This window comes from Egretta garzetta, unplaced genomic scaffold, assembly GCF_000687185.1.
Source record: "Egretta garzetta isolate BGI_Z169 unplaced genomic scaffold, ASM68718v1 scaffold258, whole genome shotgun sequence".
Lineage (NCBI taxonomy): Eukaryota > Metazoa > Chordata > Aves > Pelecaniformes > Ardeidae > Egretta > Egretta garzetta.
Window position 1 is genome coordinate 3,697,276 of NW_009260413.1, and position 16,100 is coordinate 3,713,375.

The 16,100-nt window shown below is 36.5% G+C and overlaps 1 protein-coding gene across 1 annotated transcript in view; it reads right to left on the reverse strand.

Moving 5' to 3' along the window:
- Positions 1-16,100, reverse strand: part of LRBA (LPS responsive beige-like anchor protein) — a 218,713-nt gene that overhangs the window by 138,138 nt on the left and 64,475 nt on the right. Inside the window, exons 7-9 of the mRNA XM_009643664.2 lie at positions 3,832-3,949; positions 2,182-2,284; positions 186-301 (exon numbers count right to left, since the gene is read on the reverse strand). Of these exons, the coding sequence (XP_009641959.1) occupies positions 186-301; positions 2,182-2,284; positions 3,832-3,949 (337 nt within the window). The remainder of the gene's footprint in view (positions 1-185; positions 302-2,181; positions 2,285-3,831; positions 3,950-16,100) is intronic.

Consider the following 16,100-nt stretch of genomic DNA (forward strand, 5'->3'; position numbering starts at 1 on the left):
AAATAAACATAAAAATAATTATGAATAAATTATATTAGGAGGGTTTTGTGAAGTTGCTCTTCAGGATGAAATTCTACATAGAAAAAATTATTTATTAAAAGGGCAAAACCGAGTAGTGTCCCATATCTGTTGAGACTGCGCCACCATTAACTCCTTTTCTGAGTCATTACAGTAATTTGTGTTACCTGCTATAGTGTTTAGAAACATCAGGTATTCAAAGTTGGAAATTTCTCGGTGTTGCCATCGCTGGGTCATATTGGAAGCTCTGAAAATCTGTCGTGGACTAGCCAAAGAAATGCGTCTAAAAAAAAAGAAAAAATCAGAAAAAACAATGAGAAAACCTGGTGCGTCTTCCTCTTTACCTATCTGAATTTTAGTGGCAGTTGTACATATTCTTTTTTACTACTTCTATGCTAGATTTCTCTGGGGATCAAATTGTTATTTTGGATACTTGAAGTTCATTTTTTAAGTTTTATAATCTAATACAAAGAAAAGACTTAAAACATCTGACAGCTGGATACGTCAAGATTTGAAAGCTTTCAAACAGAAACCTTCACAGCTGTGCAAATTCAGCTGCTCCATGAAGGCTTGATGTATTACAGAAATATGTTACTAGTGATTTAGAGAGATGGCAGACCATTAAATAAGAAAATTACATGACTTTCAGAATTTCACATAAGAATAAAGTAATCTTTTAGGAGAGGTTTTTAAATCCCTCAAGAACAAAGGAAAACAATGATAAGATGATAGAACTTCATTATGAAGCCCATCCTCCTGAGGTTTAAGTTCTGGACAGTGTTGGGAAGTTAGTCATAAATAACTCAAACTTCTAGAATTTGATGCCAGATTTCCTAATGTGTGTGAAAGAAGACTATAGAGTCATTCCTTGGAGTGATAAATCAAGCAGAGAGGAGCTTATCATGAAATTCCCAAGACTGTTTTGTTCATAATAAAAACATCTGTAAATACCAGAATCACATCATTTAGGGGGGAAAAAAAAATCTAAATACAGTTTTAGTTAACAAATCTTTACAGGTATCAGTAAATAATTAAAGAAAACAGTTACAGTAACTTAATTTTTTTTGTTTTAATAAACTGCATTATATTGTAAACAAAAAATGGATGTGAAATTTTGAACAAATATGTTGTCTATACTTTCATGTGTATTTAAAAATTTTCACACATAATTTGCTTCTGTAAATAGAAATCCTTCAGTTCTTACAGCGTGGCTACAATTGCAATTCAAGAGAATTTTTTCTGGACTTGATAAAAAAAGGTAAACTACAAAACACAACAGAAAACATCCCCAACTATTTTAATGCCATTTCTGTGCACAGAAATCTTTAAAAAATTAAAATTTAAAGTAACAACAGTCAAAATACTCTTTAAGGGTTGCTGTTTCTTCTAAAAATTTAGAAAATTAATCTACTTAAAAATAGACTATAATTCATTAAAATACAAGAAGTAACCAATCCAACTAGAGCTGGGGTATACCTCAAAAACTTCTATTCCCATCAGCCTCAGTGAAAATTAAACTGTGCTGTTGTGTTTCATCCAGAGCATATCTGGGAAACAAACCTCAACCTTCTGCTAAAAAAGATGTAGCAAACTGAATCATATTCTTCAATTTTAGGATCTAAACACACAGCCTGACATTGTAATACTAATTTCTCACTATGTAAAATTTGAAGAACATCCTCCAGAGCTAAAAGACAAGCACACCGTACCAATCCTTCACATGCTGCTCAGCTTCTATTGTTCTACACATTCGGAATGATCATTTTCATCTATGTTTAAATACTACAGAGGATTCAAGGATGTTACAGTCAAGCTAATATAATTGAACACTGCCATAAAAACTAATCAGTCCTACAACCAGTCTTAAATCAGTCTTAAATTTTAGTGACTTGGCAAGCATAAAGAAACCTATTTTCCTTAAGTAGGGTAAGTGCTTGAGTCTCACTGCCAAAAAGAAGCTATCTTCCCTACAACAGACAGAAATCACAAATCCAAAAGTTTTTATTATACAAACACATTGCAAATAGCACGCAGAAGTGATAGGCTGAGGATGTGCATGTTTTGTAAACCCATAGGCGTAAATGCTTCAAACCACGTAGGCTGGTTTGATGAAAAAAGAACTCTTAGAACTGACAGATAAAATTAACTCAAATCGTAAAATACCTTGTCTGGGGTAGTCCAAAGATAGTGCCAATACCGACACGAGGTAGACAGTTAACCACTTTCTTTACTGTTGCTTGGTCAGGAAAGTTGAACATGACACCCACTGTGAACACAAGAGTTGCAATATGGCACGATTTTACACCTTTTATTTTAGGTTTTCTGGCCCAATACAATCTAACCTTAAGCTTAGGTGTTGAACAGGTAAAAGATTAGACATGTTTCCTTCAGGTTAATATAGATATTTTTTTTTTATAATTTCCAGAACTGCTTTTATTTACCACTAACAGGAATTTCAACAGAAGTTGTCACTGCTATAAATCTTACAAGGTCTATATTTGTTTTCCTTTATGAACAGAAGTTAAACCTGCATGTACAGATTGACTGTCTAGAACTGATAAAAATGTTTATATATTCATTATATCACACATTTACTAGTTTAGTTTCTAGATATTTTCAAGATATATTCTTCAAAATACTATCTCCATATTTTGTTTAAAACGTTCAATGACACTTATGAAATAGTAACCTAAAAATCTAAATAACAATCTAATTATGGTATCACCAGTGGACACTTATGACTTCACAGAGTACAACTACAGGCTCCAAAATAGGAAAGTGTTTATGCATGCAATTAATATTCTATGGGATAACAGGCACTTCAGATACGCACAACAACCTATCTCTGCAAGATATGTGTCTGAATACTTACCAGCCACGTTCAAGACCAGAGACCATTTTAAGCTCAGACAAAAACTTTTTGACTGGCATACTAACTGCATAAAACATGTTATCCTTTGAAGCATTTACTGATTTTAGGACAACGTTTCATATCATTACCAAAACAATGTTTTACATTTTTAAAGTGTTATCTTAAGACCTACTTTATTTGGTGTCTTTGTAAACAGTTTTCAAAATCTGTTTTTCAAAATTTCGTTATCAGTATAAAAGCACTAAAAGTACTGAAGAATCTTAGTTTAAACTGCAAAGATCACATAACCTGGTTTAAAATAAAACTTAAGGGGAGGAAAGAGCAGAAGAAAGTTGTCCAAGTCTCAACGCACTACATTTTAAGTGACTTGTCACAGTACGTATGTGTGTCTAATAAGGAACTGAAGAAAGGGGAGGGTGAATAAAAGCTTCATAAACAAGGTAAACCCACATTTATTTCTTAGAGTTGCACTAGGGTCTAACCGAAAGAAATTATTACTAGAAATAAAGCATGAGGGTATGCCAGTCACTGGTCTAATCCAGTAGTGAAGGTCTTTCATTATATTGTTCTTGGTGTGTATAACCAACAACTATTAGCCCTCCAAAGGGACAAAAAAAAAAAAACCATCGTGCATAACAGATCAGAGGTAGCTATGCCTTAAGCAAGAGTTTCCAGAAAATGCCAAATAAACATGAGGATATAAATGGAAGTGAGGCATTGCTAATTCCCAGTTACCATGTTTGATCACAATTCCTCATTGAAAAAAAAAATGAAAAGGAGAAACTAAATTACAAAAATATACTAACTTAAATACTGAGACACTTAATCCAAGCCCTTCTGCTATCTACACAAATCCATACCAAAAAAGACATGATTAAACAGCCAAACAGAAAGCATATGTCCCCAAAACAACACTTGCGATTCCTCTAAACTCACAGTACCTCTGTTTGCCATGAATATCTCCAGTGCTGTGTTTTGCAAAAGGTAACGTCGGGAAAAGATAGATCGAATCTCTGAAAAGAGCCATTTTCCATGGAGTCCTTCTGTATATGCCAGAATCTAGTAGAAAGAGACAAATATGTTGTCAAGCACAGGTAATATCTTGTAAAAGAGAAACTCTTTGACCCATGAATATGGATTCTACCAATTACATGCAAAGCCTGCAGCAAAATTAAAATATGCTCAAACTTCAAATCATGCTATGAACCTATAATGGATTTTTTGAAGTCCTAAATTCAACATCAAGGATTTTAAAAATCTCCTTGGTTTTTTTCCTTTAAAGACAACCGCCTATTTTCCACAGTCAAGGGAGTTTCAGAAACATTATTAAATGTTTGGCACTAGCAAAGCATAAAACCATATTCTGAAAGGTATTACTAGCGCTGTTAGATGTATCTGCACTCACTTTAGGGTTGTAATAATAGGCCTGTAACAAATAAGCAAGAAAAAAATGTCTTTAAAGAAAAAAAATGTTCCTTACATTTATCGTTAAGGCAACATTCATTAATTCTGGAACTATAAAGGTTGGCTGTATAAGAGGTTAAGTATCATTTTGTCAGCTAAGGTTAAACACAAACCTGCAAATGAACTCAGCATAATCTCTCTATGGAGTAAGCGGTTGTCAAAGTAACTTGTTACAATTCCTGTCATCCCGTCTGACAGACACAGATGCTTAGTCTGCCTGCACAATTCAAACTAATCCCATTTTCAGTCCTCAGCCACTTTGTTTCTTTGTTGCTTCACTTTTCCCTTTTTATTTCAAAGCTCAATTATATAAGTGCTAAGGGACAGTGAGATTGGACACTTCTCTGCCTCAGATTAACAAAACATTAAGCGAAGGAAAATCTGAGATTTGTCAATTTTAGCAAACACAAAAGTTCTTACCAGAAATCCATCACAGAAAAAGAGATTCAGATATAATCCTGGTTAACATCACTCTTACTACAATTTCACTTGAGCAATATATTGCATATAAAAAAGAAAAAGTGAAATTCAAGCCTCTAACATAACAAAGACTGTTAATGAACCCAATCATTTGTTTGTAGATTTTTAACAATGGAGGATTTTGCCTCCCATGTAGCATATATTCACAGATAACCCGCAGAGAGAGCAGAAACACCATTAAAAAGCACTACACGATACAGTATAAAATACTGTACCACCTTTGTAAATTCAAAGCAAACAAGACTGGCAAACCAAAAGGAGATAGCACTGAAGATCAGAACATACAAAGCAAACCATCTCCTGCACCTTCTTTCTTTTTCCTTAATCCCTCATCTTCCCCTCAATACAAGTGCCAGACAACTTCTCTCCCAACACCCCACACACACTCAGAGAAAGAGAAGGAAAAAATGAATATTTATTCTGATACAAAATTCTAGATGAAAGGACCAGAGACTGTCAATGGTTGCTAATCATTTCTGGAACTGGGGAACTAACAGACTGGGGCCACACTGACACTTTCCATACCGCATCTATAACCCATCCACACTAATTGGCAGATTTGTATAATTCTATGGTGCTATTCAGAACCACCGCGGTTGGCTTTTGTCACAGGCATATAAATATCCTTTAAAGAGCGCAACATGAAAAGAGGTGACAAAGGAGACAAAGTTGCAGTGCTCGTGTACAAAAATCTCTTGGTACTTTTGCTGGTTATTCACCCACCTTACGGTCTTTAAATTGGAGCTTATCATCTCAATTATTATTTTTTGAGACAGACAGGAATGCGATGACCGTCGCGTTTCTGTAGTAACAATTAGAACGCAACAGCCTGCTTGTCGCTGTCAGGCTGTGCATTGCAAACTCAAACCCTTACTATGCGAAAGCTGGGAGTAAATCCAGTGAGTTAAATAATTAAGCATTATTTCTACCCTGAGAAGCAAGAGGTTTTGGTGCCAGTGGAAACGCCGCACGCGGCCAAACGCTTGCTGCGTGCAACGCCTTCGAAACGGGAAGGAGAAGCACCGGCGTGAAAATCGCAGCGGTGGTTTACACGGTGTACCTCCTACAGCCCCGATAAAGTCACTGAATTCAGTATCACGGGATTTACAGCAGAAACTGGAGCTGCGCTGCAGAAACACTACCAGTCACCACCATAACAATTCTTTAAAGCACTCATTAACACAAGTTATCAGGAGCGGGAAGCAGCTGAGGCCTAGCGCAGCAAGGCCTTCATTTCGGGTTGGAATAGTGGCTGCCTGGTCTGCAGCTTCACTTCAAAGTCTCTGGAGTTCAATTAAAACTGGATTAGGTGGAAGCAGACCTTCTTTGGGACACTCTGTTCTCTGAAACTCCCGGCACACTGACAGCACCCTAGACAGAGGTCTAGCCCGCCAATGAACCAGTTGCTATGGCAACTGCATCATTACCACTGCTCCCCGCTCATCACACCACCTATAGTAGATGAAAGGTCCAGAAGACAAACACGTTTCTTTCATGTGTATTACTAAGTATTCCTTATGAAAATCCAATTCAACCTTTTATTCCCTGTCGAACGCGTGATTTTAGTAATTTAACTGCCTAGTCGCAGAAACTGACTCGTACTTCGAATTTTTAAATTCAGCATTTTTACTCTGGCAAAGGGATTTTTTTTAAATTTTTTTAATCAGTGTTACCACTTCTGATATTATCAGAATTACAACTTTCAAAAACTATTTCTGCATTTGCCTGTGTTCACCCCAAAGCCACACAACACAAAATTCTACTTAAGAATGTAAGAACAACTACCTTCTTCATACTATTGTACAATATGTGTAGTTTAAAAATTACTCATTTATTTCTGGTTTTTGTCACCACCAATTTTGGAATAACTTGTGGAGCAAAGACTAATGAGGGTGTACTATCTAATTCAATCTGCACAAATAGTACCACCTTCCCCACATGAAAAAGCATTTATAGACTTTCAGCTGATTCGACACATCAGATGGAACTTTAATCTACTGCACATTTCATTTATTTCAAAAGATACTGCACCTTTCACAAGGAACGACATTTTATAGTTTACCATTTCATTTAAAAATACTTAAACAAATGAGCCAATCATAAAGTTCTACAGTTCCAAAAATTTCATTAGACAAACTGCTCCGTGATCAGACTTTGGCAACGCCAGATGAACAGATGGCATGACAACACTACTAAAAATACAAAATTACTTTCACCTTTGCATGAAGTCCCTTCTTTACTTCAAGCAACAGAAATTAAGGTCTGAACTTATATAATCAGTCCACGTGCTCATGCTGCAGGCCCTGACACTGCAGGGCTGGAAAAAACTCCCCAAGGAACTAAAAGGAAAGAATAGCCAGCTTCAATTTCCACTTTGAGGAGATTCTGAAATCAGAGTTGCATGAAAACTCAGGTAGCATAGTGCTGATCATGAATTATGATCATACCTGAAGAAGTCCTCTCCTCACAATTCATAGTTGCATATCACCTAATTTCCCAACATTAAAACACTCACTCGAAAGCTATTCTGTCATTTTAAAGTTTTGAAAACAAACACCCCATCCTACCTTTTCTTCAAAACCCTCCTTGAATGTTGATCATAAACAATGTCTCTCATAAAAGATTACATGCGATAGTTAAAAGATACCATCACTACAGCTGCATCCTGAATTAGAAAAGTAATATTTTACTGAAGATTAAACAAAAGTTTTGCTTTACCTTTTAAGCAAACCAATCAGCTATCGTATATTTTATTTTATTTTAGAGAAAAGTACTATTGATCTTGAAAATGTGAATAGACTAGAAGTAATTAAGTCTGCAAATGGGTTATAGAACTGAAACAGTAATTGAATAATTATATTACTTTAATGTGCCAGCTAACTTAACTGCCATGAGTAAATAGCTTACTTAAAAAGCTGATGCACATTTGTATATTTCAAAAAAAAAGTTATGATTTACCAGACCAAAAAAAACCCCAAAACACCAAATTAAAAAAATAAAGCATTTAATTTGCATTTAAATTTGATTGCAGTTGAGAGATAAAATCCATGAATAGCTCCTTCTAACAGCATTCTCTGTCATTTGGGGTCATTTTTGTTCAGGAGGGCAAAATTACGGTACTTCGAGGTTACAAAACCTGATTCTCAGTTCACGAGGAACCTGGATCTGCACCACAATCTCAGCCCTGCAACTGAGGATCCTCACAACCTATTGTCCAGGTCCTATTTAGTACCTGGCTGCAGGATTCACGGTGAAAGGGTCTTACTCCGCTCTTTGTTTAAATACGTCCAAGTACAACCAAACTAATAGGGAATTAGATCAGATTATTAATGATTTTAAATGTCCAAATGTTCTTAAATAACTCACAGTGCTTATGAGTTTATTTTAGATTTCTGAAGAGAATAACGAATACCATTTCACTTTTAAATCTCAGATATTTATACTATCAGCCACTGAAATCCACAGGCAAACAGTAGCAGCCTCCCATCCGGTCCCTCCTGTGAGCACACACAGTCTGCTAGACAATCCTGTTCAGCATTTTCATGGGTGACAAACTCAATTAAACATATTCATTACTTTAATGTTCCACCAGACAGTTTTACCCAGCATAAAAAATTTAAATAAATAAATAAATACTCAGTGACCTCTGTATCGATCGGAGCAAAATGGCTTATGCCTGGGTGTGGGTGGTGAAGGGATTGGGGAGGGGGGTGGTAAAGGACTCTTATGTTTTCTCTTCCAATTACTGGAGGAGATGATAAAACCACAGCAAATGATGTATCAGCTCATTTTATCTTATCGCTTTGGGGCTAGGTGACAATGAAGTTCATATTTCACTGGTTCCCATTGAAGATTGTGAAAATTACTTGCCCTTATGACCTGAAATTTCACTGGAAGACAGAAATTTCTCTTCTGCAAAGTAATGCAATTTTTCAGATGTCAACCTTTAGCCCAGCTTTAAAAATTAATTTCATTTATATTAACCAATGATATTGATATTTTCACAGAATGCTCTTTGATACATGAACCACCGACTAGCAAATTGATGTGCACTAGAAGGATAAAATTATTTTATCTGAAGCTGCTGGGGACAGACAGATTTACCACAAACTGAAATTCCTATTTCACAGTATACTATTTATACTAGCTTCATATACCTTAAGGCCCCTGGACCTCTAAATAGTTTAATCTTTAGTTAGGACTTAGTTTTGTTTCTAGAGCTATTCAGTTTTGAAATAATTTCTATGTACATGATATACAAATAAAAACACCATTTGTTTGGAAATGAATAAAGTCTAACTGTCACAGATGAGAGATCAGCACACATGTGATGACATGAAAAATACTTCCCAGATGATTAAAATAGAGGAATGCACAACTATATTTTCTCTCTTCATCCTGACACTAAAGCTGTATTTCACAGTGAAAAAAGCATGCAATGCAGCTTTTCTGAAAGTGGTCTACTAACTACTGATAACCTTCTCCCTGATTATCAAGATCTAACTTGGAAAGAAATTTACTGGGGGAACCTGTATTCAGAACTTTTCTGATTTGACTATGAGGTTCTAAACACCTCACGTGGACTAATAAATCTGCAAACTCTGTTAGCAAAGTTAGTACCAACTATCTTAACTCTTTTCTACTGCATCCAGTATTTCACTAATAATTTTTTCTCCCTTTTGATTAACACTGCTGACCCTTAGAGAGCAGGAGTTCATTACCACTGGCAGACAACATTTAACCAACCCAAAGAACAAGAAGATCTGATTGCTAAAGATAGGTATGTAAGCTAAATTACGCAGCCTAGAAAGCAGGAGTTCAAAAAGAAGAAAATGAATATAGGTTTGGGTGGCTGTTCAAGCCCTGCAAGGTTAAGGATGTAAAGTTATGCTTTTCTCTGGTAAGTAAGACAGCAGGCTTTTTTATGACAAAAAGGAGCCAGAATTGCAAGAATTCACAGATTCTTTTAGGAGTTGACTGATACCTTGATTCAGTGAGCCTGTTACGTTCTGATTTAAGAGTTAGTAGGATCTGCTCATCAAGAGGTAGATACAAAAGGCTCATCCAGCTGTTTACATCATCTGGGACAGTTTGCCATCAAGAATTAACTGTAATAATTTGCAAACTATTCAGCTTGCACCTTCTGAAACAGTGGTTATTTCAGCTTCTGTGTCCATCCTCAGATTCTGTCACTAACTGGAGAACAGGCTGGGCAAAGAGTGATCAACGAGTTGTTCATTGACATGTGTGAAACGAACTGATAGTCTCAGTGTGTTTCCAATAAACATGCATGCAGATTATAATTATCAATTCCTGAGATGCAAAATGCTACAAAGTAGGAATTAGCAACAATTTATTACCGTGACTACCAAAGACAGCCTTTCTAAAGCAATCTCCCACAACGTATCTCAGACACACTAAAAAAGCAGTGTGGCTACCAAACCATGAGCTCTAGAAATGTCAATGCAACACCTGCAAGCAACAAAAAGATATATAAGAAAACAGAAATTCATGACAGGTTTGGGTGTGTGTGTGTGTGTGTATATGATAGTTTAGACAGGCCCCTCTCTAGGCAATCATCCTCCTTTCATTTCCCTTCATAATTTTTGTTTTATTCATAATACACTTGCAATGCGATTTTGCAAAACAGTGACGCAAAAAAACCCACCACACACAACACTTTTAGATCACATGAAGATCATGAAGAAAAAAGCACATGCATTAACCTGGAAGTTCATTACTCCACCTTTTATTTATTTATGGTAGTGTTTATAATCCATATAAAGGAGAATGGTGACAATTTTTACTCTATCAGGGTTACCTGTTTATGCTATTTGCTATAGCATTGATGTTAACACCTACACAGACTTCATACACATAGTAAGTAAAAAGATACAGACAACAAATTATAACTAAGATATCTTTCAAACATACAGAAATAACTCAGAATAGTCATAAGCATAAATTGTATAGAGGAACCTCTGAGATTATGTATTATGCCTTCCACATGGGAGTGCGAATCGCTCTTCGTTTATGCCTCACGTGAGTGGGTCTGTATGGATCTAGATTTGTTTATAATCTTTGCTTAAATTAGCTTTATCTTTTTTATCATCATCTTTACTATCTTTTTATTATCTTTACTATTAAAGATTGAAGATACTCTTATGAAAGTGCATTGGTACACACACATAGTCACACCTGTGTATGTACATATGTGCACATATTAAAATGTGAGAGACTGCATAAAAGCATAACATACTTACGCACAGCGGGTAAATAGAGTATTTTCTCATTTTTTCCTTCATGAGATCATACGTTTTAAAATTTAGATAGTGCTTTTAATCCATTCTAATTAATAAGTACAATTCTGTCTAGTCTTGATGTCCACACAGATTGACAGGTTCCACAACCCTTTTGTGAACTGCATTAAATTATACTACTTCATGATTTCATGTGTCAATGAATTCCGTCAGTTAAACATACACAGTGTAAATACTAAAAAAGCTAGTTTTGTTGATTTCATTTTGTATACATTGAAAAAATGACATTATCTGCAAAAGCTCAAGAAGAGAGCTTAAGCGTCACTGAGCAAAATTCAATGAAACGATTTCTCACTGTGTAGAAGCTGTCAAAGAAGCTGATTACATTAAGTCATGGAATTTGGATCAAAAAGGCTGAAATAAAGTATTATTAATACTAAGCCCCTGTAGTAATGAATGGTGCAGTGGTGCATTCCATGCTAGCAACCCTACGTGAGACAGAATTTGGAAGATTAGGTGGGGAAACTCCATTTGCCATCGTTTTACCTAAGCAACTGCAGAGCAGCTGTCTAGACCTCTCCAGAAAATTCCTCACAACTCTCTTTATTTGGTGCTAACAACATAACTTTGTATCAGCACAAATGTTGCTGCCTCCTTACTTAGCTCACTTTAAAGTTTATTAATACAGAAAAATAAAAGACAAAGAACAGGAACCTTTAGAAGTTCCAAATTTTGCCTTTGTGAAAACTGCTTATTTAATTTGTCTTCCTGACTCCTTGTGAGTTAACAAAAAAGGACATACAAATTCAGATTGTGATCATCTGAAAGTGATCATTATGGAAATTATTTATTATTGGAAATGAGGTTATAAATCAGAAAGTCTTTTAAAACTTAACCTCAAAGGTTTTTAGCATACTCCCTATTACCATTAAGCAAAAAACAGATGTATGGTTTTGAGGTGGTAAGTAAAACCATGAGCCAAATTTTGCCAATGTACTTGAAACATAATCATATAGAGAGCTTCCTAATAGAAGCATGACAACATAGGCCTCATTCAGCTGCAGTTTATGAGGAAGATACCCAGGTGTCTGTCTCTGAAATGAATGAGTTAGAAATACTCTTGAAGAATACCAGCAAGGACTGTTTTTAACCACTCTGCGGCTGAACTCTGCAGTACAGGATACCTCTGAAGGGTCTCAAGATCACGTTTCTTCCTGGAAAGATTTTATGCAATGAAGGGTACCAATTCGTTTTGTTGCTTGTATAAGACAACTGAAGCAAAATTAGAGAAAGCAAGTGGTAGGGGTGCAGCCTCGTCATCTGTGATTAATCACTCATGTTGAGATCAGTTTGAGTTTTCAGTCAGTCTGTTTTTCAGACAATCAAAACTGATTTGTGGAAATTACTGTCATCGTATTCTTTCCTACACCATCAGACCTAAGCCTGTTTGGACAGGCCCCTCTTTTCATAATTCTGAGGAAAAAAAGGGGGGATTTTGCTTGCATATCAGAAGCATCTTCTAATATTTTACAAACTTAGAACAATTCAAATTACAGCACTTAGTGGAGAACTTTGTCCCTTTCCAATTTTGAACAGACTATGCTGTTGTGCTTTGCTCATCTTACTTCTACTAGTGGTTCAAATCTATGCCATTATGTTCTAACACTATTGTAATAAAAAACCTCTCTAAACTATTTAAGGGATGTCAAAACAAGCCCTAAAAGCTCTCTCTTGTTTAAAAGATGGAAGTACCTGAGAAAGAAAAGGAATCAACCAGAGATTCTTTTTTTATGACAAGAAGGTATTACCATGTTGTGGGTTGGTGAGCTTTTTTTTTAAAGTTTAAAGTTCTGGTTGGTCCCTCTTCTTTTATAAAATTCCTAGTGCAGAAAAGCCTTGGAGATAATCTTTATCAGACTACATTGGTTGATCTCTAAAAAGTATACAGTCTGAAAACTAGGACAACTGCCAGACTAATGACTCACAGCGGTTCACATCCACAACAGTATAACTAGATATGGTGAAAGGGAATAGACAGGATCATGTATCTCAAAAGCAGAGCACAGAAAACAATGTAGAAGCTACTTTTGGTTTGCTGTCTCTTAAAGGTATTCAGCCATTGAGGATTTTTTAGAAAAATAAGGTTCATGCTTGCTGTGTCTCTTACCGATTCCTATTTTGAGCAGCAAACCAGAGTAGCCATGTTAGATTTCGCACTGCTCTGCCCTGCACCTGCCTATCTCACCACTTTCTGGAGATGACTTCTTTCATGGGCTGCTTTGCCATGTATCCAGCAAAGGTCTACCCAGCCAGAACACGTGCAAGTGGAAGCAGCAACTGCGACCAAGGAAGAAGGGAACTAATGCACCTGCAATACTGGCAGTTGTCCAGCGTCTGCCATTTTCATCTGATCTTGCAGAAGATGGTGAGGAGAAGAAAGCAAATGGGCAATGAAAAAATAAGTTTCAATGCCAAAAAGGATTTTTTTCTTTCATTGATGACCTGTAAGCTGACCTTCATATCCCTTCATCAGAAACAAAATAAAAACAAAAACCACCCCCACACATCTGGCAGGAAGCTAGAGTACCAGTCATCATGAAAGACTGCATCTGATCAGCTCATTAATGGGAACCAAGCCCAGCCCATACACAGAGGAACAGATGTGCCTCTTAAAGGCAAAGAGAAAAGTCAGACTCCAGAGCTGCCAATCCAGCAGTTTACATTAAAAGATTCTGTGCTATGTTTTATGAGAGATATGGCACAGAAGGTGCAGCTTGCAAAGGGATGGGAATGTTAAAATGGCTTAATGCCACCTTTGTGCTGCACGGACTCTAGACTGCTGCAGGAACCAAATCCCCTTTGAGTAAACTGAAGCAGCTGCAGGGGCTGCTGTGCCATTACATTACATTTGCCTTCTCTGGGATGATGCCTGGTGGCTGCCCCATAGCCCAGTACGGCATAGTACTTCATGCTAGAGAAATTTCCCCCCCTGCTCTCAGAAGTCGGGATGGAAGATTGCACAGTGCTGCTAATAAACCCTCCACCGCTCAAGCGCTTCTCCGCTCACTGCTAGCTCATCTACTGTAAACCAAAGCAGAATACAGGTGTGACAACAACGTAGAGAAACTGTCCTTCGTTATCAAAGGACATGTCCCCCACATGCACTTGTTTTTAATCAAGACCCACACAAGTATACCCCATATTCTGTACCTGTGTTCTTACATTTATCTTATATTCATGTAAAAGTAGATTAATTTCTCTGGTAAAGGAACTGACTAGAACCAAACAGTGACAAAGGTTTTGCTATGGCCTGTGGCTGCAAGAGAAAATATCTTCTTTTAAGATCACCCATAGAAATAGTATGACTAATTAAAACTTACACGGGTTTGTAAAGAACAAAAAGCAATGTGAAGAGGAGGTTTTACACAGTAACTGCTGGTTTTCCTCTTAGTAGTTGGTAAAATAAAGTAATTTAAATTCAGCTTTAAAGCATTCCTGTAAGTACAGACCCTTTTCCAATGTTAAGCAAGCCACGGACATAGCTAATGCAAGGTCTACAACCATATCTAGGATTCTAGGGTAACAGAACAAGAACATAACCCTAATTTCAGTTTAAAAATGCAATAGAAAACTAAACTGCATTTCTAGTCCAAATGATTGATAAGGAAGGCTTGGAAATGTGATTCAAGTGTAACAGATACACAGACAGCAGTCTGGGGATAGCTGAACAATTGATCCAACAACGTGATTTGCCTTGCCATTCCCCCGGGGTATTAAATCTAAAACTTGCTATTCCTGAGGGCCCAATAAAAAATAACCTATCAAAGAATTCTGCAGATGACAGGAGGAGAGAGGGCAGTGAGTCTCTGTGAAAATATCAGCTCTTGTGAAGAACTGTAATCTGGGCTGTGTTATGCATTTATCTTACAAATCCATGATGCTGTTTTGCACAACTGGAAGTTTTCCTAAGAGCCAGAAAAAGTCAAGTCTAATGGGGGAGTATTTACAAAGCACCAGGTTCCAGCCAATATGTAACAGTGCTTCATAAATGCTGAAGTTCACAGGGAAAAAAGTATTTTAAACTGCTTTTTTAGACAAACCCAACCTCATAGCAATATCCTATCCATCCTGCCCAAAGTGCTGCCAAAAACTAACAGTTCCTTGAGAAAATACAAAAATGTATCCTGCTCGTGCATATTTCATTTACAAAACTAACCCAACGCTGCACTTTCATAGGCAACTCTTATCAAGTAAATTAATTGCATTTGAAGGAATGATGTGGGAGCCCTTCTTAGATCTTTTAAGTGGGGAAAAAAACCCTAACTGGGTAGCAGCTCCCTTCCCAGTCAGCTCCACATTTGGAAAAAGGCAAATGTTTTTTAAAAGAGCAGGAAATTGAAGGCGTAAGAAAAAATGATTTTGCAGAGGCATTTTCAGTTCTTAAGTGATTTAGTTTGTAACTCAATGTTCTTTTGCATAAAAAAAGGTGTGGTGGTGTGGTTTAGGATAGAAGACCTACCTCCAGGTTAGTGAGGGTTTTCTGCATGAGTAACTGCAGCTGGAGTACTTGCAAGTAATTCTAACAATTTGGAATCTGGAATCAGTGAAAATCAAAAATACCTGTAATAAATTCTTTCCATAACATGTTAGCAATACAGATATTCAAGTGGGTTAATAATTTTAAGATATGTGTCAGAGGAAAGAAGTATGGCATTTGAGATCTGAAATATAAAAATATCACACCCTACAAAGAGGAACACATTTACATCTAGAAACTCTTGCAGATTTATCTCTACAAGATAATAAATTTTCTACTCAAAGGGTTGGAAGTTGAAATCTTGAGGAGTTTAATGGCTGAGCATTTATTACAGGGCAAGGAAAGCATTTTCCCTGAGTACATGAAACCTAGCTACTCAAATGACTAGGACGCAAAACTTGAGGCAGTGGCACAAAGACTAAAGTAACTCATCCAGACATATCTACGAGTGTTCTACCAGTGAAGAACT